The sequence below is a fragment of the Gymnogyps californianus genome, chromosome 10, assembly GCF_018139145.2.
Source record: "Gymnogyps californianus isolate 813 chromosome 10, ASM1813914v2, whole genome shotgun sequence".
In the NCBI taxonomy this organism is placed as follows: domain Eukaryota; kingdom Metazoa; phylum Chordata; class Aves; order Accipitriformes; family Cathartidae; genus Gymnogyps; species Gymnogyps californianus.
In genome coordinates, this window is record NC_059480.1 from 5,252,000 (window position 1) to 5,279,874 (window position 27,875).

Below are 27,875 nucleotides of genomic sequence, written 5' to 3' on the forward strand. Positions count from 1 at the left end.
CCTTTCACTCTACAAATGACATGACTTGCACACCTCCTCAGGTAAAAGTGCACTTTTCCAAAGGGCACTGAAAATGAATACAAGAAGCAGCATTTTTAATTATGGTTCAATAGACTGGTGCAGCTCACAAACCCTGGAAAACACAGGACAGCCATTTTAGTACTTTTGAGAAAACTGATTTTCACTGATATGATTGGAAACCACTACTTAGGGATATTAATATCCTTACCATTTTGAAAAATCAGAATTCAAATATAAAATATTTCATGTTAGTATCTTTTCCATTTTATCTCCTTGTTTCAACATTAAAATTGAATTATCTTTTCAAAAACTTAGCTGCTGCCACTTTAGAGACACTGCCTTTGCAGCTGGGTGTGTCGATGGTTCTGATTATACCTTTATGTCTGTAAATATGATCTAGGAGCCCAAATTAAAGACAAAACTCAAGCCCCACCTTTGCAAACATAATTAGACATGTTCACTAATACTATCTGAAAACATACAAGTGTAGTGAGTCTTTGTTCACTTACTGTATGCTTGTTCTGTATTATTGCCACTTTCTGTATAGTCAGTGGCTGTCTTTTGAGTCAGGCTGTCTTTTATAACAAAAGTTGCCAATAAAATGCCTGAAGGTGATTAGTAAGATACAGGGTTCTTCTTTTGAGTTATGTCAGTGGCTGTGTAACTCTAAATATCACAGAGATGTTTTACAAAAAACCAAAGGCAAATGTTTTGCATTAAATCTTATAAAACCGTACATAATAATAGTCTACAACATGAAAACAGCCATTAAACTGTTGTAATAGTTATGAAATGTAGTAAATATAACAATTGTAATGTTTCCTATATTTATCAAATTAATCACTGTATTCATACAGTTGTGTTTGTATATATATATATTCAATGGCACTGTAAACAGTTGTTGGAAAACACACATTAACTCTTAACCCGTTAGAAGTTATTATAGTATTTTTTCATCCAAAAAGTTAAAATGCATCAATGTATCATTGATTAAGAAAAAAAATAGCCTTGTAATATAACACACATTTTGACATTTTCTAGGGTAGCAATCAAGATGAGGCATAACAGAGAATGTTCTAGATTTCAGATTGTTTTACATTTACACCTACCATGATACAAAATTTTAAACATTAAATGTAATTAAATAACACACAGTTTATGAAACAGAGTTGATTTCAGAGATCCACAATGCACAAAATCTAGTTAGTGTCTAATGGGAGTTCCCAATAATTTGTATCTCTGGGACCTTTATGGAAAATTTAAGTTGGTTTCTCTTTAATGTCACATAGGCAAAGTAAGTTTGAACTGAATTACCTTTTTTTTCTCTGTACAGAGCTGCATTCAACTGGATAAAACATTATTATGTTTATTTATGTTTCCCGTTGCTGGACATTCATCCAATAAGCCTTGAGCATATGCTTTACCATCTGGTAATGGCATTTTGTGGGGCAGGGAAACTCACTATCTATATCCCTCAGTAAACAAAGTGGTTATAATTTTTTCCATAGTTAAGGCAATTATACTGATATATTAGACACACCATATGCTTTTATGTTGCTTCCTACAATCTAAACAGTAAGAGTGAAAAGAAGTTTCAAACATGCTTTGATCTTCTTGACCACTTAGGAATTTCATCAAGCTGGTAGAGAGTACTTCACTTTAACATGGTTTACAACTGTAGACATAGCTTGTTAGCTGTTCGCTAGAAAAATAAAGTATGTATTGGCTTGAATTTGAAGACTGACCATTTATATAATTTATCAGAAAAAATAAACAAACAAAATCAGCCAGTCAGATTCCAGCAAATGAAACTGAGAAAAACAGTAACACACACATACACAATTTCTGTATTTTCAATTATTTCAACCCCATAACTTAAGCTATTTAGACTCTTGTCATCATTCCCTCTGTATCTTGGGCAGGCTTTGTCAAAGGCTATCTTCAGACATTGTTAGTGATGACACTTGGTATCTGCCAACTCCAGCATATCGTTTAATATTTATTCTAACATATCGCATAAACTAGAGAGACATTTAAATTTGTTTTCTGTTGGGTAAGGCTGTAGGTATAAATGACAGTGAACAGAAACGCTTGCGCGGTGGCTGCAAGGCAATACAGCTACAGTGGACAATGCCACAGAACTGCTAGTGCTGTTAAAATAACAAGCGAGGAACTTGGGGCTGGACTGTTCCCATTTCCAGTTACACTGTGTTTAGAGGATGACTTGACAGTGCTTGTGGTGGTTGTGGTGTCAATCTTTTTCACAGTTGGTTTTGGTTCGTTTCTGTTTTCTGGATGGGTTTTCTTGTCCTTGAGTGTATCTGGAAATACGAAAGTAAATGTAAGATTAATCACACATCTTTTAAATAGTGGCTTTAAATCCTGTCTGTTGCAGGAACATGTTGTACACTAGTCTGAATAACTGAACTATGTATGGAGAGTGATGGGGCACTTGGTATTAATGTTTTAGTTGGGCTCAGTGTGGCCACTGGGTCCTCAGCACCCACTGTTTTGCTCAGCAAGTCTCTGACTGGTCTGCTCTACTTGTCTAGTCGTAGACACAGCCTGAGCAGAATAATAGGTATTCTGCATTGCAGTAGCTGGTCTCAGAACCTGGTTTTCTCTCACGAAAAGTACCTTCATCTTCACCTGGGATGGGAACTGGCTCATGCTTTAAAACATGATGTTAGGATTGAGTGGTTTTGTAACATGCCCCAGTGAAACACCCGTCAAGTTGCTGAGTTGCTGCAGGAGGAGACTGGAGAGCATATTGACTTAATGTAACAGTCAACTTCCCGGCTTCTTTCTGCTTTGCCACTACCCTTAACTTTAAAGCAACATGGGACCCTTGATATGGTAAGACAACCTGGCAAGAAAGATTGCTGACACGAGGAAATACATAGGTGTCTCATATGCCTTGTTCATCAACACGGGCAAAAAGTGGCTACAAAGAGAAAATGCTTCAAGTTTTGTTTCATTGTATTTCCTAGCGAGTACAAGGATTTTTTGTTTTTAAAGCATGGAACAGTATCACTGGCGCTTTTTTCTCCCTCCAGATACATTTTGGGGCAATTCCAGGCATCTTTTATAAAAAGGACTAGATTAATAAGGAAGTAGTAGTAGTAGTCCTTTACTGCAAAAACATGGATTTTTTTAAATGAGAAAATGACTGATAAGGGTCTCCAGTTATCTTGACATTCCCAAGCTATTTGCAAGTATTCCTGAGATCATATTGCCCTTGAACCCTCTCATTGGCATGGGGGGGGACGACGACGGGGGACTCACTATTTCATCTGATGGTGGGATGATGATTTTACAGTCAATCTGTAAAAGCATACCCGAGTGTCTGGCAAAAAACCAAGTTCCTACCTGGAAGAATTTATAAATTAACAATAATTGTTCAGGTCCAAGCTTAAGGGATTTGTGATACTAATGAATGCAGTGCACATACACAAGAAAGCAAAAGGCATAGATTTGTAATGCAGATTAAACAACAGTCTAATCTTAAAATAAAAACTCTGAATCACAGAAGCAAGTTCCTGGCAGAAACTGGAAAGATGGAAAGTATTCCAGAAATGTAAATGCAATCTGAGATCATTGTCTGCACGTCAGTAGTTCTGAACAACCATCAATAAACTCACTTGATAATAAAAATGAGCTATTGTATTGGGAAAGCACACATTGTTCTTTTGCCAGTATAAACTGTAAAAGAAGTGCAATGAATTCCTCCATTTTATGATAATATCAACATTAATCCCAGAGGAACCTGTGATTCCTAGACCTGACTCAAGGGTGACTGCAGAGAAGGGACACTGGCTAGCAAGGTACACAGTGGGAAAAGGGTAGTCTGACACCGTGCTCAAAATTCATTATGGCAAAATGCAGACATAGCTCTTCTTCAATTCCAACTTGCAATGGAGCTAACAGAAAGGAGGGGGGAAAAAAGCATGCTCTAAATGTTTAGAAAATATCAGTATTCTGAGGACACTTAAAGAAAAATGGACAACCTTTAGACTGTCATTAAAGTAAATTAAGAATAAATCATGGAAATAGGTGTGTTCTGACACTGCCTAGACTCCTTTCCATCACTGTCATTCTCCTTTTCGACTGCGGTAAAGGCACTATTTCTCTGCTGCCTCTTATATCATCCCAGCCTGCTGACTTCAGCTCTCTGGGGCCAGCTGATTAAATTAAGACCTCACTCAGGTAAATCTATTCCCCTCTTTTAGCTGGCCATGTTCAGCATTGTAACTTGATTGGCGTCTATAAATCGGGCAGACTGAAATGTATTAATTCGTTTATTTTCTTAATATTGACTTAACCAAAAATCTAAGGTAAGATTTAATGCTATCAGAGAGGCTGTTGGTTTTTAAAAGCTTTCCTCTCAGTGACTGCTTAATGCACTATATAACAAGCGTTAAATAATACATTAGAAAATTCTGCCTTTATCCTTTCCACGGGAAGGACTACATTCTGAATTCTCTCTCTGTCTTTACAGCAGAGCATCTTCTGCTGCTATTCACGGCCAATTCTAATTTGGGATTTAACTGTGCAAAGCTGGCATTTTATTTAAAATGCTCTGTTTTCTCTCTTCTTAAAAATAAATAAAAATAGCCTCAGTCCTAATTCAGTTCACGATCTTTTTCAATCCTATATTTAGTTTTTAAGGCACAAATTTCAGCAGTGTAGAGATTTCATGTTTTATTCCAGTTTCCTCAGAGTTCCTGTTGTTTACTCACTCCAGGGTTTTGGCTGAAAGACTCCGAGCTAAATGAGTTTTTCCTCTTAAATCTTTTTCTCAGAGTCGGAGATGGTTATGTTCAGTCTACTACTGACATTCAAAAGGCAAAAAAATAGTGAGCATGCTAAAAAAAAAAAAAAGTGTCAGTGTGAAGACTAGCACAGAAATGAAACTCCAGTCTCAACAAAGCAAACCCCAGATGTTCAATACCCATGAATCAAGCCCCCAGAGTATGACTTCCTAAAACCAACCTAACAAACCCCACAACTTTGGTTTGTTCTAGTATTTACCTTCTGTGTTTTAAAGGCTTTACGGTTCCCAATTAAAAGCTTTCTCCATCGCTAGAAACTTTCGTCCCATCATCAGTCTCTCTCTCCTTTCCAGAAATGGCGTGGTTAAAATCTTTGAAGGCTTCAGCTAACCTCAGGCTAACACACGTGATGGCCTTTCAGACACTGGCATATGAATATTATTCTACACTGTTTATTTATCACTGCATCATGATGGTGATACAGCCACTGTAGTAGCTACTGTGCTGTTCCCTTATCCAGGCTCCCAGTGTGAATATTCAAATCCTGCCAAAAGGGGTACTTAGTGATGGCAGCTGACTGCCAAAGCAGCCTTCGTGAACAGCCTTTCGGGACTCTTGCCGAGGACGAGATCTATCGGGGTCGGTGAAGATGGCTCAGAGTCCTTCTAGGCCGCGTGGTTACTGTGAGTGCAGGGAACAGCTCAGTTAATCCAGGGGATTGAGTCCACTTCCTTAGCTGAACTTTCATCTGTGTTAACTGCTGTTAAATTCACCTCTTGACAACATAAACAAAGCACATAATGAAAATTACTTGACCTCGATGTTTAGAGCATTTAGGATTATCTTCACCTCAAAGATCTAACCGCGATTGCTACCCAGTAATGCATGTGCCACTCAGATGGCACTGAACTTCTCATAAATACTTATATGGATCAATACTATTCCTCAGAGAGACTAGCTTAGGATAAAAGGGAGAGTCAAAACTGTCACTGTCATCTAATTTAGGAACAGGAAACCTGCCCTATAGTGAGGGCTGAGCATGCCTTTCAAACGCATTTGGTGAGTCACACATTAAAGCACACCTTAATCTTAGCCAATGATGCAGGGGCAAAACAATGCGATTATTATTTTTTTAGGTTATTACCAGGTTATCTGACACAAGTTCAAGTCATATTGGCACCCCAGCTGTTAGGTCCCCCTCCCTAGCCTAAATGATTTGCAGTTTGCTACTGATAGAGATTATCAAAGCTGTAACTATTTATTGGTGTACTTGCATGCTATTGCTCTCTACTGAACAGTATCAGCAAGGTCTACTTAAATGTCTGTTGAGGTTTCCTATTGTCCTGCCAAGGGATGAACAAGTTCATCTACTGAACAGAAACCCCTTTCCATTTTTGTCCTTCTCTTGTCCTGACTTGAGCTCAGTCCTTTCTCTGTGATTGCAAATGATCAGTGTGATAGGGAGTCTTTCCCTGCAAAGATTTGCCAGTGCTACTGAACCCTCCTCATCTCCTATCTGAATCACACTCAACACTGTCTCCACTGAGGTGAAGGGTAAATGCAAAGACTTCCTAGACAGGCTGCTGCTGCTACCGACAGAGGAAGTATTTCTGCAGTGAAGGAAAAAGGCAGGAAGGGAAGGGCAGTTGAATGGGCTGATCTCACATCAAGGGAAGCTGGATTAGTTTTGGGGAAGACTCTGTTTTAGCTGCCCCAGCACCTTTCAGATCCAGCCCTTGTTGCCCTTCACCTCTCATGGCTGAGCAGAGAGGGCCGCTGGCAGACTCGGCTTTGTACACCAGCACAAACGCTAAGGCGCTAGTACTGGGGGAAGCAATGTGCTTGTGCCTCAGGACCTCTGTTCCTCAGGCAGCATACTTGTGATTAACCAACAGCCATGGTGCCTGCACATATCTAAGGCTACAGATCATCACAGCAGACAAGTGTACAACCCCCGTGAGGGAATTCTGAATAAAAAACAAAACAGAGAGATTTGCCAGACTAGTCCTGTAAATGTTAATTATAGCAGCCCAGTTTCTAATGGAGTGGGGCACTGACAGCAGAGAATCGATGCTCATCAATCCACCATGCCCACAACAAAGTGGAGATTTTGAACACGTTTCCATCAGTTTTACACCATGAGCTGCTAGGGAGAACTTTCAACCCAGCTATTTGGGGAGAGAGTGGGGGGAGAAAAGAAGAGGAGATGGCTTATTTCTGCTTTCTCACATTACTTACATGAAGTCAGACCTGTCCATTTCTTCCTAGACTTTCATGCAAACACTGTGCTTTGAAAAGACAGAACATCAGCATCTACGATAGCAAATTAATGCCTTGGTCTTGAATGCCTCATGATGGTTGTAATGATACTCTCATAATACAGGTCTAAAGTGAACTGGTCAGTACCTGCATTTACTCTCCATGTTGTAGCTCAGTTGCTTGATAAATTTCACTTCGATCACAGGCTTGGTTTTGGCTGACAGCTTCACAAGAAAATTAAAGCTAGGTGCAACTTGGTGGAACAGGCTCTTAAATTACAGTAGATGCTGCAGTGTTATTATTAGCTTTTTATCACCTCTGGTAGCAAAAGCTGAAATTACTTTTACATATTCAAAGGAAGGAGCTCTGAAATTGCAGAACAATGCTGTTGCCATAAAATGTACCAACAATTTCCAAATAATCTATTATCCTGATATTAAGACCAGCATTAATTATTTCCAGTTACAGCTGCAGCAGACAAATGGAAACAGGAATGCTGTGGAAATGGGAATGTGAGAACTCCCAAAGTGTGATAACTCGTGATGCAATTCTCCAAATTCTGGAGTCTGTTATTGTCTGCTATATAATACTAGTCGGTAAAAGGCAGGTGTAATATATCCCTTTTGGAGCCAGAAGAAGGGAGTAATTAATAGCTCTGCAGCCTCCCATGTATGTACTGTTCTACCCCTTTCTATTTCAGCCTGAGAATATAGTGTCCATATAAGCCTTTTCCCCACACACATTCTTATGGAAACTTGGCCTTAGGAGGAAAAAATCTTTAACCAGAAAAGGGAAGAACTACAGGAGTTACAACTGAATAGGTCACTCTCCTCACTTAACTACTGAGTTGCATTAGGTTTAGGCCAGCCTCTCCAGAAGACTCGCAGGACAAGATTATGAGGGTTAACTGATGTGTTCCATTTTGGTTCTGCGATCTTTCAGTTTCTTTTTTTAAGGAGTGTGTGACTGAAGAGAAGTTGGCCTTGGGGGGATAGTCATAAATTGGGACTAGGATTACCTATGTCCAGTTTTTAATTCTGCATTAAACTCTGTGTGATCTTTGGCAGATCACTTCTTCTCTCTGTAGGCCAATGAGAGAACTACTTTATTTCCTACACATTTTGCGCATTCTGAATGTAAATTCTTCAGGCTGAGAAGAACCATACCCACTCTCCTCAAGAAATAACATTGGCTGGAACTTTCAGGAACTACTGTTATAAAAAAAGTCAAATGCAACAAAGAAAAAAATGCAATAAAGGAAAGTCAGGAACAACTGTGAGACAATTTGAGATGTCAGGTGCCTGGAAGCCACACTGACATGAAATGGCAACTCCTTTCCCCATTCCCAAACAATCTTTTTGTCTATATACATTTGAATGCGAGAGAGAGAGAGAGAGAATAGGACATTATCTCAGCTGTACTGCTCTAAGGAAACCTGTTACTGTATTTGTTTGGCTTTTGATATACAGCTGCCATAGCAAACCCTGCATGATTTTCAGGAGCCACAATAAAATTGTATTAGTTCTGAGGGCTAAAAAGTAAACCCACACGTATAAGTGCCTCAGCTCCTGCCATGGTAAATGTCAAGATAGAACAATCCATCTTTTCCTTGGGAAGAAATAACCTAACCTAACAAACCTTGTGTGATTCAGCAGTAGTTCCATTAATCAGTCAGTCATTTGCAAGAAAAGGTTTTGTCATTTTGTTTATGTTAATATGGGACTTATTCAAATGCAGACAAGCTGAAAGTATAAGCTTAAAACATGCCAAACATCTTTTACATTTCCTGGAAACATCTGTTCTTAGTCTAGTCCTAGGCACATGTTTGTGGTTGCATGTTTAAGCTTGTTTAGTTTGCCAGATACCTCATACATACTGCAGCACAGCTGACATGATATCCTGAAACACAGCATGGAAGTATCTGTAAAACATGATGTTCCCAGTAAATCTGTTGAACTTTTGTTGTAACTTTCTTGTAATGAAAGAAACAACTAAAAAGCTTTGTGACAGCCTTCTGCCATCACTGTATGGTGCAATTAATTAGTTAAGTTTAGAAATTCTGTACATGCCTCACTGGTAACATCCAGAAGACTGAGAGCGATCCTGATACCGCATGCCTTACATGCTCAAAACTCCTATTAAACTTAATGGGAGTTTGGGGGGATGCGAGGAATGCAGGATTGACCTTTATGGTTAAAGATGAATGTGTGCTCAAGACTTCAAAGATTAGGTGCCCCTGCCAGTCTGGAGTGTGCAAGTGATCAGCACGCCAAGTGCCGAAGGCATCTGCTAAATATCACGCCACAGCTCAAAGCTGTAATTAAGAAAAATATAAACTAGCTCAAGGAAGAAAAATATTAGTAATAATTGAAAATGCTTTGGCTGTTGCTTTTGTCCTGATGATCTCATTAGTTTTGGTTACAGAAACAGTTCTCACACTGGCTGACGTGGGGCATGCTTTGTTTGTGCTCTCATTCTACCCACATCTTTCCCAGTTAACTTTTATTGCTCGATACAAAGGTCAAATCGAAGGCTTAATTAAATTGTATATGGGGAAACTATAAACTTATTTTGGAAGGGAGTACAAAAACATTTAAAGCCATCCCAACTCCTCTCCCCCAGACACTCCTTAATTTTTTGAGAAGAAAAAGAGCAGGTGGTGTTGGCGCTCTTTCCCTTAAGGGGAAACTGCACCTTTTCTTGCTTGAAAATTTACATATTACAAATATCCAGCCTTTTCATAAAGTGCTAATCGTATTTGCAATTGATATTTGTAACGAGGATTTTAATTTAGCTCTGCAGCTCTGAACAGACAAAGCTCCACTTCGTAAAAAGGCTGGATACGATTGCAGCAACGTAAGTTCAACTTACAGCAAGGATTTGAACTTCATCTGCTTGACTTTAAACAGAGATTGTCCCACCAAAATAAATACTATTACCCACCTGCTTGAAGTTAGGCATATGTTTCTCAGCCCTGAGGCCTAAAACTGAAAAGCAGCATCTCTCTCAGCTGAAAAAAAACTCACAGGTCATATATAAGCACCATTTACAGTTTCTCCACGCCATAAGAAGAAAATCACATAGCTTGAGAGGAAGGTCAGGTTTGAGTGTGCTACAACCTGTGCACTAGCAAAACTAATCCCCAAGAAAGTTTAGGCTTCCATGTGACAAGTTAACTGCCAGAGTTGAGCGTTTATGTACCACTGAGATTCTCAAAGCTCCCGTTCAGCTGTTGTCTAGCCCTAGGGGCATAACAATTCTCTAGATCCTTCAGTCTCCATCTCCAAAAGCCCTACAATGTTTACGTTTCTGCAGCTGACTGTGCACACAAACCTCAGGGAGCTGTGAGCTCCACGGCCCTTGGGGCGCGGTGGTGGAGGTGGAGGATGGCCTGCAGGTCTCCTCCCCTCTACCAGACCTCATCAGCATAGGCTTGCAGGATCACACCAAAGGGTAAAAGAGCAGATAGACATCTGCTAACTAGGGCAGTAGTTAAAATGGGCACCAATGATAGACGATATCTAGGTTCAAATCCTTCCCATGGGTGATTTAGAAGGGGTGCTTGAACCCAGGTCTCTCGTGCCCTATCCAGTCACAGAAGGTACGCAGAGATGGGTGTCTCAGACTGAAGCAGGCTCTGCAACGTTGCTACATGCTCTAACTACCTGGGTCTACCCTGAGAGCAAACTGGCCCAAAATACACTGGAAAGATTACTCAAATTAAGTAACAGGGTGTCAGCAAAAAGAGAAGAGACAATAGAAACTGCGCTGTGCCACTGAGTGAGGTCTCTTCATGCCTCCACAAGGAGACGCCAGCGAGGGGCAGGAAGATGGACTGCTCTCTGCTTAGGAAGCTATACTCTCACATCTTAGCATAAGCAGATGTCATATCTGTAAGGAGTGGGCGGGAGAAAATAACCCACAGAAGAGCTCCCCTCCCACCAAAGAGCTCTGTGACTCAGGGCAGAGCCCTTTTAGCTCACAGTTGCCTTTGCGAGGCAGGGTGCATTCAACACATACACTTCAAGCAGCCCGACTAAATCCCTGAACCACAAACAAGGCATCAACTTCCAGCATAGCAGACACAGAAAAACAATCACAAATATCTCTAAAAGACATCTGAAAGGTTCTTTTCACCCTGCAAACATGCTGCTATCATCATTCCTCACTCTCTAAAAGCCAGTCAAATCCTTCCAGTTATTCCCATCGCTCCCTAAGAAACTTGGGCAGACATGATTCCTGCTGCAAGATTTTGAAGCCACCAGATCCCGACAGCAGCAGTGAGGATTTAAAATGTTTCCTGTATTTCTGTCATTTCTTGAGCATAGATCGAACCTTATACTAAAAATCTTTTAAAGAGGTTCTAATAGGATATAATCATTATTGATGTTTAATTATAGAATAAACATTGAAATCACTTCAATCCACATATCATCTGATTTCTTTTCATCTGGATGACAAAAAGGATTAGTTATAATGCCAAAGGATGGTTCTGGTCCTTAGATCAATCAGTAGGAAACATTTGTTATTGAATCTTTCCAGTATTTCATTTCAGTCAGAACTGAAATCGAAAGAAACTGTGGCAAGATATTATCCTGGATTAATCATTTTAGACTTAATATCAAGAGCAGTAAAGGAAAACATCACAGCATTAGGCTTGCTTCAGTTCTGGTATGGGAAGTTTAAATTAGTCTTTTCTCCTGCTCTAGTTTGGCAACTATTCAGCATGCATATCCTCTATTTCACATTGCTAGGTTTATCCGGCCAACCAGAACCCCAGCTCTATCACAGTTGACAGTTATTGACGGAGAGGATGATTAGAGCCATCACTCTACTGAATATCTATAGCAAGAAGAACATGTTTCATGTGAAAATACCAAACGGCTTAAAAGCATTATCTTATTAGTAGCATGCAGTGAAACTGATGAACCCTTATCACATTCAGCAGGATGACGAATACTCAAATCAACACAAACGGAAAGGAGATATACAACCAGGGGTAAAAAATAAACTTTTCTAATAAAATGTCTTACAAAATGAAGCACCATCCATTAGCGTATGCATAAGCCTATGCTCAGTCAGTTTTCAGGCTGTGGAGCAAATTAAAGGAAGGAAATTCCTGTTTGGAGCTGGCAATGATCCCATTCCCCAGTTCTGTTCTGGGAGGGTGTGAACTGCTCCTTCCAGTTTTCATGGGAGACATCTACACCAAAACCACCAGGACTGAATTTAGCTAGTCTGCTAACACTGTGGTACATAATAGACTGAGGGCTATAAATCTTCCCCCTTTTTCAGGGTAACAACACTGCTAAACTATATGTTGGCCAGGGTTCTCCCACTTAGCCACTTCTGCCCATAGCCCACACATCAGATAAAAACCCCTTGAGGTATTAACTCCATCATGAGAATGATAAAAACACCATTTTGAGAGTGATGAACATTGTGTTGGAACTCAAAGGTCTGCAACTTTCAACTGGCTTCTCTCTACACTGATGTGCTCAAGCTTGACTGCCCAGGTGAGGCTAGTGACAAAGCCAGCATGGTTCCCAAAGCCCTTCTCCAGGCACCTGCAGCACCTCTCCAACGGATCACGCCGAGGGGCTGAGGGCGGTGATGAGAAAATGTATTAGTTTTTAAGGAGGAAGAAGTTGGAGAGCATGAAAGCAGCAGGGTGTTGCTGGAAGCGAGTGGAAAGCAATGGGAGACTCCAGATCAGGAAACGGAATGAATTTGAATAAATACATAAAGGACCATCTCTGCTTGTTTCTATGCACAGAATTGGCACGGACATATGCAGAGCACTTCTTAGGTGACTGAGCATGTGGCTTGATTTCTGTGTGTTTCCACCCAGCCAAAGAAGCTTTGACAGGCACTCAGTCTGCTCTTTGAGATTTATCAGTTATTGCCAATTTCTTCCTAAGAGCTCCAATAAAGGGAAAAACCCGCTGGAAGTTCATGAGAGCTGGCACCATGTGCTGTGCTGGATCTGTTGGCACTGCTGCGGTCTATTATGCAAATATACATCAGTGGACTTTGTAAAACATAAATTATGTAAATGCCCATTTAGAGACTCTTCAAAATGCAGATTACTTGCCTGATGTTTGGAGACAATTAACATCTCTGATGTGAACCTGTACTCGGGGACTGCTGTGCTACAGCCTGTGGATGTCTAGGCCTAGCAAGCCTTATTTTGCATGCAGATTCAATCTTGGTATGATGGACTTTTGCTGTAAAAGTCGACTGCGTCATGATCTGCTTAAGCCACGTATCACTGACACCATAGGTTTTAAGAGACCCTTCAATTTACTATTATACCAGTGCTCCAAAAGATCCGATCTGGAATTTAGGTATGCACTTGTTCATTTGGGATTACGAAGAGTTTTTCTTTTTAGTTAAGACTTTGTATTTTAGGTGATGCATGCCAAACGTCTACATGTCTGCATGAAGCCATGTGGCTCATTCTCCTGTGGGGGTAAGGGTTTGAGTTCTGGTTCACCATCTCTGCAATCCTGTTCCTGGCCCTGGGTGCGACTTGAGTCAAAGCCAAAACATAACCAGCACAGACAAACAGGACTTTGGGCTTGACTATGAGCTCAGGCCACAAGCTTGACACAATAGGTATAGGTCAATTCCCCAGGGTGCTTAGTACTAATGAGGAAGGCTGGGCTCCTGCTCAGGAATTAACTCAAGCAGTTAGATTTTTTAATTCTTTTTAGAGCATATTAAGCATCTTGGATTGTTCTTAATAGGCTCATTCCTGGCATCTGAGATCTTGGAAAAATCTAGGCCAAGCAATATATCCTTTGCTAGAAAAGAAAACATCATAGACTATCTACTTGGGTAAAGAATTTGAAGAAACTAGGTTTTCAGGAGTAGTAAACTCAGCATCTGTTGGACTTCATTAAATTCTTGTTTAACTTGAGTTGAGATGGGTGAAATTAATCTTTATACCTCAACAGTGCTCTTCCTATTTGAAGCAATTGAATCAAAGTAGCTTACCAAGGGCATCTTTCTACTTTATAACTTCAAAGAACATTTATTCAGAGATAGCATGTGAGGATCACATAATTGGAGCCAGCTGATGGAGAAAGGGCTGCATACTGAGCTAGTGGGGAAAAAATACCTCATTTAAGGATAGATTAGAGATCTGAAGCAAAGTTCATAAAGACTGGTGTGTTACAAAGCAGAGGTAATAGTTTCCCAGACTGGCAGAGACAGTGCAAGGTGAATGGAAGCATCTTTCTAATCACTGTTGGCTGAGTCGTATTCCCTGAGCCAGGAACCAGTTCCTATAAAAACCAAGGAGCTCAGAAGGCAATTTGCAACCATTCAGTTTTCTTTACTAGCCTGTTTAGGCTCTTCAGGACATGGACAATAATTTCTGTGGATCTACAGTAGCGAAGCATCAGAGGATCATGATCTCGATTGAGGCATTCATGCACTACTGTCAAATCAATAATGGGAAGACATATACCTTGATAATTAAAGGACAGCAAAGAACAACAGTAGACATTTTTTATTTAATTGAAACCCAACATTAACTGGTATCCAGAACAGTTACCAAGTTACCAGCCATTTAGTAAGGTTGCAATCAAACCTTAAACTAGAAGCCCCACAGATTTGTAGCCATCTAGTTACAAATTTAGATTAAAAACATTCAAAATAATTATAAGAGAGAGGACTACTGATTTCACTGAACCTTCTCCAACTGATATGTGTTGGGATATGCACTAAACAACATCCCTCTATCACTGACTTGGTACACTCAAGGAATGCAGGCTAATGACATCTTCAAAGCTTAAAGCAAGTCAAGACAGGCTGTTGTAACAGGAAAGAGAGATACTCCTGTGATATGTCACCAAGCTGTAAGAACCTGTAAGTTCTGACACGGCTATTCCATAAAGCAGAAGATATTGTGAGATGAGACCTAGCAACGCCCAAAGTATTTATTTCTAGCTATGGCATGGAAGAAGAAAAGGCAGGAGCAGACACAATCTCCTATCTGTTTCTCTGCAACAAATTGTCGCACCTCACTGAATATCAAAAGGCAGTTTAGTTCTGCCATTGATAGTAAATAAAAAAAATTGCTATGGAACGACAGTGGTCATGCAACTCTAAGAACATAGTTTTCTTGTAAAATACCAATCCTTGTTTGTGTAAGGATTACTGTAGTATTGTCCCTTAAGAGGAGAAAAGGTCCCTTATACACGGGCTGATGCTCAATCTCTTCCCCCCCTGCATTTCTACCAGTTTCTCTTAAAAAATTGGAAGCAAGTTGCTTAACTTATAAATTATAATCCTTACACCAAGGTGAGTTTGAAACGGAACTGGGAGAAGTGCCTGAAGTTTGCTTTGGACTCTACTATTACTAACCAGTTACACAGGGATGTTTTTTGGTAATAGATTTTGCTTAAAACTGAGCATCTCTCAGAGCATCTGTAAAACAGAAATAATTTTCGCAAACTGTCTCCAACTAGTGAATCAGAGCGTGGCAGAGCATGGCAGGCAGGAGAAGAGGTGGTCACACACAGCTCGGCCAGGCGTCCCCTGTTTAGCCAGGCAGGAAAAGGAGAGGTACAGGATGGTGGGATGGGGCACACAGTGACAACCAAGAGAGCAAAACCTCCATGTGCATTGAAACTGGCAGGCATGTGAAGGGCCACAAGAAGGGCTCATCACCAGTGAAAGGGAGACTAAGAAAAACATGTACCCACTGATAAATGAGACAGGGTGACAGAGGACGCAGAAAAGCCTGAGGTATTAGAAGCCTTCTCTGCCTTGGCTTCTCTAGACAAGACCATTACTCAGGTTCCTGTGGCTGAGTCTGGGGAGTGAAGTATTACCCACGGTAGAAGAAAATCAAGTTAGGGAGCGTGTGTTGGTGCTGGGATGAGGACAAGTATCAGGGCTGCGCAGGCGGCTGCCTATGGGAAGCTGTAAAAACTCTCTCACTGAAGGTATTAAAAACCAGACTAGGCACACAGGAATGGTTTTGGTAGAGCTGACTCTGGCTTGGAGCACAAATCCACACTAGAGAAGCTTCTTCATCTCTGTTTTCAATCTTCTGATGATCTATTCATTTTGATGAATCTATTCCATGTGAAACGCAAATTAAAATGAACTATTCAACCAGTTTGTGACTAAATTTGTAACTATAAAAACTGAGGGTGAACATCTTGTAAAAGGAATATACATTGGCAGCTATTGCTGATGAAGTGCTATCAATAGGCATTAAAGCTGCAAATGGCAAGGTGTTGGCAAAGTGAGAGAAATTGCTGCAGAAAGTAAAAAGCCAATCTGTATGATGAACAGAGTGTACGTAAAGTAGAGCAAATTACCAGACACACAGACATGAGAGTACAGAGGCATGGGAGCTGATTAAGAAGTCCTTGTGAAGAAATCTTGAAGGCTGGCCAGTTCCTCCTAATTCTCTGGCATCCGTTCCAGCCGCTCAGCTAGTGAAAAGAGCACTGTCTGTGATGTGAGCGTACACGTGGTCACGTATTACAGGGAGACGACGGATGTGCAATACCATTGCAAATGGCTGCTCGGAACTGCCATCCCCCTTTCAGAACAATCCTGCTTTTCAAAGCCTCAGTAATCTTGGATAAATGCCAAAGAGGGAGACTTGAAAGGCCCAGCTCCTGAATTCCTTGATGAGGAATAAGCTGGGCATGTGGCTGGATGCACCGAGTGTCACTGGCACCTCGAGTGTGTGACATTTGGAGGCTCTGCTGCTGGGGTTTTACTTTCTGAACACCTTATCCTCTACATTTGTAACCTGAGAGAGAGGAGATAGCCATAAGACCTCACAAGCCCATCGACTGCTGTTTTTCCTTAAAACCAGAAGCCTGATTTTTATTTATTTTTCACTTCCTGGGTTTTCTGAAGACATTCCTTTTCCTCATTTCTTTCTAATTAAATGCAATAGAGCCCTGCTCTTTAATCTGCTAACTAGAGAAAAAATAAATGACTTTCTGAACAAGAATATGCATTACCAACTTCTACTAGTTCAAATGGTGGAAACCTGCAGCAGCTAAGCACCCTCAGGTGTTTTGGGTTTTTTCCATTACAGAGAAAATATGGATCATTTGAGGGTTGTCTCCAACATTGTTAATAATGGCTTGTGCTAGGGAAAAATTAATTGTAACAGGACTGAATTTGATATAACTGAAAGTTGAGCTTGGCTTACAGTCATAAAGGGACCGATTAAGCTCAGGGTTTGTATTGGAAGATTATTCTCTGCTTTACCTGCTATTCAGGAAAATTTCAAGACAGAAAAATTACGAACATGACCAAAAGGCTGATTTACATGCCCATTTGAAAATTACCAGTGCTTTAATTCTTCCCTTTTATCAGATAGTCTGCTGTAAATGAAAGCTGAGTAGGCAGAGGCAGCCTGTTAAAAATTCATTACTGTCTTTTTGCTTACATATTAAAAAGGAAAGCCCCCCCCCAATTACAAACCTGACTGCTTTAATTGGGGATTCTGGGTGCTGCAGCAATGGAAATAATAAAGCATGCATGAGATTTTGATTGTTGAACTCTCATCAACTTTCTTCACTGCTCTACAGTAGAAGTAATAGGAAATAGGCAATCGCAAACATCAGCCAAATGCTTTTCCAAGGGTGCATCTAAGTAAGTTGTCTTGTTTTCAGATAAAATGAGCATCTATAACTCCCACTAAAATCAAGACCTTGAAATGCATCTCAAAGAAAATCCAACTGCAGTGCTGTAGCGGGACCAGGAAGCACAGCTTATCAGTTTTCTCTACGGTGCACTGCCAAAGCAAGGGAGCAGCTACACTGCTCCCAGCAGCTACAACTGTACCCAGAAACGTTTCCAAGTAGTCTTCCTCCGTATTTTCTAATAGGGCACTCTACAGCAGCTAATACAGAGGTGACTGAACACAATTTGTTTTAGCACGGTCAGTATCCGGGACAGCTTTTCTTGGTGCATACTAGGGAGAAACCATCCTGCCCCAACACACATCATTGCACGCACATTGTAGCTGCCAGAGTATGAAGGCACAGATTAGCATTAGCACTCAACACCAGGTGTCAATGGCACCGTTTTTGCTCTTTGTGTGTGGCGTGGGGGAAGAAGGGGAGATTGTGAAAGACAGCGTGGGGATGGCATCAGGATGGGAGGAAAAGGTACAGCTGCTTTCTGTAGCTTCCCAGTGTGACCTGTATTTTGGTCTAAAACAGCACGGCACACAGAGTTTCATTTTTCTTTTAAAAAATATCTGGCTCTTCAAATGGAAAGCACACTGCATATGGAGCCATGGGGCCCTTTTCCACTTCTTTGCACCATACTGTAGTTACGTCTGCCAACCTGATGTAAAACACTGCTTACCACTGTAAGCACAAGGAGAATCATGTCTGGCCTTGCAGAGCTCTGAATGACTACCTTAAGGTCAAGGCACTGGTGAAGCAAGTCTGAATAATTTTTCCCCCACTTCAACCATTATCTCCTTCCCATTGGTTTGGATAGCAAGATACAGAGGGAAACCACACCTTCAGCGCTGCATAATGCACCCAGCTCAGCATACTGCTGCTTTGCAGTGCCAGCTGGATGGCGTAGCACAAAAACATACCCCAGCGCAAGCAGGGAGACAGAAAGCCAGCAGATAGACTAGCAGACACACAAACATTTACAGGTATAAAATACTTTTGACTCAGGCGTTACTGTGCCTTTATTTAGCCTTTAAGCCCACAAAATTAAAAGCATACTTTTTCAATAGCTCTAAAGCTGTGCTGCTAGTGTATTACATAACTTCCAAAAGATCTGCCTGTAAACTATGACTGAAAAATGAAAGCAACAAAACCCAAACAAACCCCAGCCTCACTCCCAGAAACACCATATCCTTTAAATCCTGGAATTCTTTAGTGGTTAAAGTCATACTTCAGTTGAATTCCCAGTGTTTGGGTAAAATTTATGATACAGTAGCCAAGTAATTTATATTCTTATTTGGAATGAGCTTTCTAAATTCTGCTTTACTACAGATGCCAGCCTCTATACTATATTCTATCATTTGCCAGTGAAAGCTTTTCTTTAGAGTTAAGATATTCAGATGAATCACGTTTTCTTTGCATCTTTTTTAAATGAAAGGTTTCCTTGTCTCTGTAATTCCCACTCCCCACCCTCCAGTTTCTGTTGCTTTCACTGTACAGAGCCAGACTGTGATATTTATTCCCTTACTTAACAATGAATAGTACAACATATCAGTGAAAGCCCTTCTGAAATCAATGAGACTTTTTATGGAGTATGGTACTACTCATTGTGAGCAGGAGTGTTTCAGTCTGGCCTGAGGAAAGATCCAAGACGACGTAAGTTGAAATGAATACAGTTACCACTATAATACATGTGTTAAAGAGAAGAGACCTGGGCAGATGGAAAACCATTTCAGTAGCTGCCAAGTATTTTGACCCCCTAAAGCAGGTAACAAGGGACCCGGGGAGTTCTTAAATCAAAGCATTACTGTCTTGACACTAATTCCATAAAAATCAATGGAAGAAGTAACTTTTTACATTTCTAAAAAGTCTTTCATTCCAGAGTCCTAACAGATGTTACAAACAGTAAATGTGGCACCACTCCTAGGAAGCATTATTCCCATTTTTCAGATGAGATAATGGAGACATGAAAAGGCTAAAATGATCCGGGTGGCGGTCACGGAAGAAACCTGCAATTACCTTCAGAGTCAGCAATACATTTGCATCCTTCAGTCCAGAAACTGATGCAGCCAGATGTCATTTCATTCTAAGTTCAGGCATTTACTAAAAGGTAATTTACCATATCTCCAAATCAAAAACAAACTGCATAAGTAATGATATGCTGGGTTTCAAGCTTGTAGCTCATGATTCTCAGCCCACTGATGAGGGATTGTCTTTGCTCTGTTTGTACAGCTCCAAGCACAATAGTGTCCTGATCTGGGACACTGACTGGGGCTCCTGGATTAATGAAAACAGGAATATTTGGAGCAGAGTCAATCATTTCCTGTATTTACCTAGGGTGTACCATAACTGAATGCCTGATCTTGCTAAGAACAGGATGGGTATCAAAAATAGAAACTGTAGAATAATGTTATGGTTCTTAAAAAAAAAAAATCAGATGTGATGATACAAGTACACAACAGCTTCTGCTCTTGTGAGGTGCAGCAAATTACAAGTTGGAAGTATCAAAGGCAGTGTTATAATGGGGAAAGCTGTCAGCAAACAGACATGGAACAGTGAAAGATGAAATAGCCTTCCCCAAATTATGCAGCCTCCTAGAACTCTCACATCTGATGTGATACAGATTACAGTGAAGGTCTGATGAGATCAGTATTTTTTTGTGTGTGTGTGGTGGAGGGGGGGGGTTAATACTTCCTACAATGGAAACAAATGGTACCAGGTTCCTGAAGCACTACTTGACAGGCTTATTACAAACAGCTATTTAATTCAGAAATTCTCAGCTTTTATAAGAAGTCACAAAGGCACACCACCTGCCTCTAAAAAATGAAGTTACCCAATGACAACATATGCCTCAGCATCTGGAGGTTACCATGCAACATGCGCATCAAACCTTGTTTGCAAAGGCTGACAGAGGCAGTAGCTTGCTTTTTGGCCCACCTGCTACATTGTTAGATTATTATCCTTGAAATATACTGAATGATTATGTAGAGATAACTTCATGCTTGACCAAGTATACAATGCAATCAACATTTTAAAGCCATTTGGTACATGTCTAATCTTACTGCTGTCTTCATATTTTCCCATATTTACTGATATTCATTTATTTGTTTTTGCCTTGGCCTATGCTGAGCTATCAAATCTCTCCTTTCAAGTCAGCAACAGCCGGCTCAGTGGCAGGTAGTAGGCACACTGGTGTGAAGTGAAGGGTGGGCTAGACTTCGTTGTAAATATCACTATGAAATGGAAACATCATCCATAAACAGTTATCACACCTTAATAATTCTGGACTGGATTCTGAGAGAGACAGAGAATGGAGAGATTTGGACCTAACACTCTTCAAAGGGCTTTGTGCTCAGCACAGCTGGAATATTCTCATCTGATCTCACACACCTGACACAGCCAGAAGCACAGCTGAACCTCCAAGTTCAAGCTCAAATACTAACACTTTGGTTAGCATTGTGCTGGATAAAGGAAGAAGTAAAAATGACAGATCTCCTCGTGCTCAGAGCTGAAGGGGGTGCTTCGATTGCAGCAACAACGGGATAGTGACAGTGCTGATGTTTGTACAGCCAAAACGGGCAGAAAGGGCTTCTCCTGTTGCCACGCATGGCACAGACCCAGTCTAGCTGTCAACCTTTGGCTTTGCTTGTCTCTCAGTCTCTTCACATCTCAGCTGTTTTGCCTTTCGCATGCATGAAATCGTGGATACTTTCCAAGAGAGATGCTGAGGGCGTAAAACACTCATCACCCCCATGTTTCCGGAAGGAAAATGAAGATTCTTTCCTCAGGTATCTCTACGCAATTTGCTAATTTGCTTGTTCTTCTGACATTTCTGCTTTTCTGCACATCCCAATTGCTTCCCCTAATCAAAGTGCTATTTTTCCTGTTTGCTCCAAACATTTTTGGGTGCCCTGTGTGCTAAAGGCAACAGCACAAGTTCTCTGACAGGTAGGATACAGCCCGACGCTACGTCACCATAACACCTATGTAGTAACAGAGCTCAACCTTTATCTGGGATGGGTGGTATTTGTGTAGAGCGCTCTGCTAGTGTGCAGGGTCCTAGCACAAAGAGACTTTAAGGGGCTACTTACGTGTAAAACCTTTGCACTTGTCTTGCATCCAAAACAGGAGAGAACATATGGTCTGACTGATTAATGCACAAAAATGTTAAGTGTCATCTGTTTTAAAAGACAAAAGGTGGTTAAGATTTATAGGGAAGCTGGGTAACCCCGAACTTCTCATCAATATCCCCTCTCTGTGGAAGTGAATGGAATGGGCTTCCCCATATACATGGGCTACAGGAGGGGCTGCCATCCTGCGCAGGCACAGGCACTGTATGGCAGTAATTGGCTGGTGGAAGTGAAGGAATTCATTTGTACACGTATAAATGCAGCATTAGGAATGTGCAGTAGCATGCAGAGCAGTCATTTCAATTTTACTTGTTTATGTACCTCTTGTAAAAATAATCATTTATGGTCATTATCAACCTGTTCTAATGTAAATCAAATTAACAAATCAGTATATTATTGCTGTCTCCTTTGGTCTAGTTTATTTGGCAGCTGGGTTTGTTAGCACTGTCAGGAACCAAGGTTGTCAAGTCACCCCACAACACGCAACTGAAACGGGCATTCAAAAAGAGGTGGATGCACCACTGAGATTGAATACTTAAAACGAGCGGTTGCTCATCCCTCTGCGTGCAGGAGGCAAAAAAGGAGGCCGAGCGTAGGGTTGTTCGTGTACTCGGGTGCAGGTACACAAACCTGCGAGGGAGGCAGCTGGTGGGAGGGCAAGGCTTGCTGTCTGGCCTCTCTTCCCTCACGTCCACCTGGCAAGCGATGGGGGGGTGCCTGTATTGCAGTCAGTCCCTCCCGGACTGGAGCAGCAGCTGTGTACCCCCATGCCACATCTGATGAAGAGCCCTCAAGACCTTTACCTGTCGGACAAAGAGGAAATGCACCTCACGGCAAGCAGTGGTTGGGCTGCATCACAACAGAGAGAAGGATTTGGATGGCTGCACACTGTACGGAATGGTTAAGCGCTTTTTTTCACTCCAAAAGCAAAGTAATTACAGAGTTCACATGATACCCAGCCCCATCCCCTGATAATCTTCTGCTTTCCTCCTAGGTGGCTGGCAAGGGAAAGACTTCTTTTGGTGACAAAGTGGCAAACCAAAGAGAGGGGAAAAAAGTGGGGAGCAATGCTTAAATCAAAAGAGAGGCTTGATGGAAAAATCTTTCCCTAGATAATTCTGGCATCTCAGAGTACAAATTACTTACTCTTATTTATAGGGGAGAGGTGTCTAGAATAATCTGGGGAGAAATAAGGGCCTCTGACTTGCTCAAAGTTAAAAGCATTGTTGAGAGGAAAGCTGAAGGCACTTTTTGCTTGTACACAGCAACTTCTCTATGCAGTCTGATGGGTATCACATTGTGTTATGCATGAGCACAAAAGAGAGCAGAGGAGCCCAGTCCTTTAACAGAACCTCAAAAATAAAAGAGTTTTGAAAGGGGAATTTTTTTTCCCCTCTTGAAGTAGTCACTATATCTGCTCAAAAGAGTCTCTGTGGGGAAATAAACCTTCAGAACCCTCCAGTAAAAAGCTCCATCGCATTTAATCCTTCTTGAAATATAACCTGCGGTGCCAAGCAGGAAAAGAATGGGGACAATGGAGAGGAGAAGCGCACATACCAAAATGCCCCTGACAAGAACCATGGGCTATGCCCCAGCATGATGAGTTGTTCCCCAGACAGACCTGGGTGGGTTTCAGCTTTCTGTGGGAATGTGCCACCAGGCAGAAAAACCTCAAACCAACCATATTTAGAACCTCTACTGCTACCTGCTTGTTTACCTCTATCAGAGATACAATTCGCACCCAAAATGCTTCTTTCTTGGTCTGGCTCTAAAATGAACACATTTGTAAAAGCAGACAGAGTACCTCTCATTTTTATCGCCTCTAAGAAAAGACGTTATGAGACCCTGCAGTTCTCTGGATTCCCTAGGCAACATTCTGCACAGTGGCATTTCCTCTTCAGCATCTAGCTCAAAATGATTACAGACAGGTATTTGCTCTCATAATTACCATTTGATAGTAGGGATTATATTCTGTCCTGAATCTGCCATCTCCCTCTAGAGCAAACTTGGTTGGATGACTAGCATTCATTAGAAATGAACTTATCAGTATTTTGACTTGCCATCAATTGTTTCCTCCCTAGTAGTTCACATATACCTTTCTATTTGACAGGACACAGTAACTCACATTGGCATCTGAAATAATAGTGTCGCCAAACCTCAGAGATTAACGTGATTTGTAATTGCCGCAGCAGAACACAATGCACACATTGCTAACTGCTGATGAGTGTAACGTTGCACGCTTGGCCCCCAAGCGGGGAATGGTACCCTGCACAATACCACACACTACAGGAGCAGTGAGAGCTGAGGGTGAAACAGGTAAGAGGGCTGCAGGTGCAGCCAACAAGCCCCACTGCTCCCTTCCTTCTTGTTACTATTCCTGCTATGATTTGACTGTAATTTCCCTTGAAGGGGAGCACTCTGGTCTTTCTCTTCTTGAGTCTTTGGGCCCAGAGGCGATGGGAAAAGAGGTCCTGTAAATTTGGGTAGCAGCGTCTCTGGGCAATGCCTTCTTCAATGCTGTCTGGGAATCACAGAAAAGGTAGACTAGATTAGAAGGATCTACTAATGGGTGCTGTGCAATAGAACTGCTTACAAAAATGACACCTCTGATAGGAGGAAGCTATCACCCAGCACGGACGTGTTGCCAAGGCCACACAACACGTACAAAAGGACTGCAAACCTGCTGTCCCTAGAAACGCTTCTTGTTCCCCAAACACTTCCCTAGAAAAATCAGACTTCAAAGCAAAACACAGCATTTCCCCAAAAGAAATGACATCCCTAACAAGCATCTCCTCCTGCCAACTACTAAGAAAATCAGCCTTGCATACAGCCAGAGCCATTTCAAACCAAAAGTCAAACACCTGAAGGCACGTTTGAGGGCACACTCCTCTCCAGGACCTCTAGGGAGGAGTGTATTGAGACAGGGAGTTTGGTGGCCTGGATGGACCCCACTGTTGAGATCCAGTAATCAGTTGCTCTGCTTTACTAAATGATTGAACAGCATCAGTGAAATAAAGTCACAACTCTTCCAACTGATGTAGTCAACATTTTGAATGCGACTACAGGAGACATGCTGTGTCTCACTAGTGTCTAACAGTGACCCCTAGGTCACGAGTACCACAGAGCTTCCGTCTCAGCCAGAGGTAGCTCCCCGAGGAACAGACACAACCTGGCAAATCTAATCTCCTCCGAGTCCCACTTCCAGTACTGTGGAGGGGAATTTACCTTCTTCACAAGGTTGCAGAGAGAATAAAATCACTTTGTAACTGATAGATGCACATATACTACAGTGACAAGTCTATACAGTTCTGCAAGCATGTCCTACATCCTTTCCACGGGAAAGGGATTAATCCTGAGGAACTGTCACTGAAAGGTTTCTGTGAACAAGTCTAAGAAGTGTTCCTTTTCCTCCTTAAAAAATAAAACAGAAAAGCACAGGAGAGATTCTTAGTGTTCAGTCATGACTGACTGGGGTCTTACTGAATCTCCCCACTAGTTTTTTGTGTTAGCATTTGATCAAAGGGCTAGTTTTCTCAACTAATAGGGGATAAATTCTGTGTCTTTTCCGTTAAAGGTAATTCCATATGTAGGGAGATGTAAGGAGGGATTCTTCAACGCCTATGTCAAACTTGTGAGAGAAAAATCCTATTTTCTAGCAATTTCATAAGCTTCAAGGAAATATGGAAAGTTTGGTACCTTACAACTTTTTTTTAAATATAGTTAGCCTCATATTACACAGGAAAATGTTTTTGCAGCATATTTACTGTATGTAAGTAGACCTGCTAGCTAAAAAGTCTTATCTCTGGAATAATTACTAACTGAAAGCAAACATTCATCAATACACCAAAAATCTCATGAATTTGATCCTTTATTGTAAAAGACATCAAAGCAATGATAAACATGAATAAATGAACTGAGGCAATAGAAAACTCTTCCAAAATTTATTTTTCAGAGATTTGCTAATATATTGAAAACAAAAAAATAAATTAAGGGTCACGTCTGCATTAAAAATCAAAGAGAATTCCACCACATATTTACAAATATTGAGGGAAACATTTCTTTGCTGAAGTTGTCCAAGAGTTTGATTTTATCTAAGCCACATTACTGAAGAAAGCATATTTTAATTAAAATCCTTACTGCACCAAACTCCTCAAGTCAATACTTACGTCCTATTAATGTCAACAATGCTTTGCCAAATAGGGATGGTCTGCTGATTTTAGGACATATCTGCAATGAATCAGCTTCTACCAAGTCAATTGAAATCTCCTGACAGCTTGTCACAGTATTTGAGAGCCATTCAGAAATATGAGGAGGTTACCCACCTACGGCTGTGTTGTTGGAGCGGCCTTCACACAGTCACGCTGCGAGCGACTCAGAGCTTTGTCCCACACGTCCTCCCCTCGCTGGAAGTCATCCAAAAGAGCGACCACTACACAACCAGTCTCCCACATGCCACCTTACTGTGGATTGCCTAACTCCTAGCAAGGAAATAAATGGACAGATGGCCTCTCTGTAGCTTTCAAGGGTGGAGACAGCCCGTAGTGACACGGGTGACACAGCCCATGCTCCAGTGAGGGCTACCCTCCTGAGACAGGACCATGTTAGCCACCTTGTAGCACTGGCTTTCACAGCTGGTTTGCAACTAGACAGTTCCTCTGGGGAGATGGCTGCACCTTTTGATCTCTTGCATGGTGACAAGAATGGCCATCAAGGCTGCTTCAAAGGCTTGTGCGAGGAGAAAGTGCTCAGCACATGAGAGGCTATTTCAGCCTAGAGTTATGAGGTTGGGAGTGAAAACAGGTGTTTTAATTTCCTGATGCAGATGAAACTTGGCCATGCCTCTGTATGGGAGCTGGGGAAAGGATCCAAGAGATCCCGTCTGGGAAGGAAATCCTACAGGGCAACTGACCATTAGTGTCTGGATTTCCTTCACACGGTTGGTATAAGCAACAATCAGCAGAAGGGTGATCCTCATGGAACGCCAGAGCAGTGAACAGGTTACTTTGGGCTCAGATATCCACCTTTGAGTGCTAGAGACGCTTGTGTAAGTGAAAAGGGAATATTTACTTAAATCCAAGCAAAAAAACCCCAACTGCCTCAGACATGTTTACTTTTGTTTTGTTGCTGACAGAAGACACTGGCAGACTCTAGCTCTTATGTCATCATTAAAAAGCTAATAGATGAGTCTGGAAGTCTCAGTAAGCTCCTCTTAATGAAACAGAAGAATTAAAGAAAAAAATGGGGATGCATGAAGAAAGTTTAAATTCCACTGAAAGGGCAAAACAAGTAGTAATAAAATGTTTCAGTCACAACTATTTACATGCACAAGATTAACTGCTACACAGAAATAAAAAGCAGTTAATTGCACCCCCTTTCAAATGTTAGTGTCTGGTTTTTAGGAGAAAAGGAAAAGAAGAACTGGATAGTTTTAGGCTGAATCACCTCTTATTTGTTTCAAGCCAGTTTTAAATGCTCACTGGGTTCCATGGAAAGACTCCTGCCACTTTGAATCAAAGATTTTATGATTTTCTTAGATTTGAATATACAATTCCTAGGGCTTCAGCATGCTTTCTTTTCAGACAGCCAACCTTTCCCTCCCTTGTTACCAACGAGATAGCTGTTTTCTGCTGTTCTGTGAGTGTGGACACTGGCGTGCACACACACACCAGTTCGAACGTGACTGCGGTACCAAAACCTTAGACCAGCACAGTACATGCTCAAAGTGGCTGAACAGCGTACACCCAGCATGCCTGATGCTTTCATGCATATTCCTGTCCCGGATATGTAGGGTAGAAGCAAAGCAGCCTGTCCTTAGAGGCATTGGCCCTGTGGCCAGTAGGGCTAGCAGAGTCTCAGCATCTGTCAGGATTGGGCCCATACATTTTTGAAACACGGCATGCCAACGAAATGTCTGTAACACATCACTCCTCATTGCTGGTCTCTAGTGACCTAGAAAGCAGTAGTTCAGAGTTCAGACACAAATCTGGCAGAAAAGCTGTAGCTGACTCAACAAGCTG

General features: G+C 41.4%; 1 protein-coding gene across 6 annotated transcripts in view; it reads right to left on the reverse strand.

The window, feature by feature from the left end:
* Positions 1 to 37: 37 nt before the first annotated feature.
* The window catches only part of LOC127019914 (glypican-5-like), a 445,164-nt gene continuing 417,326 nt past the window's right edge, over positions 38 to 27,875 (reverse strand). For all 6 annotated transcript variants that reach the window (XM_050902227.1, XM_050902222.1, XM_050902221.1 and 3 more), the window contains one exon: positions 38 to 2,342. In XM_050902227.1, coding sequence (XP_050758184.1) covers positions 2,140 to 2,342 — 203 coding nt within the window. In that variant the 3' untranslated portion in view covers positions 38 to 2,139. The remainder of the gene's footprint in view (positions 2,343 to 27,875) is intronic.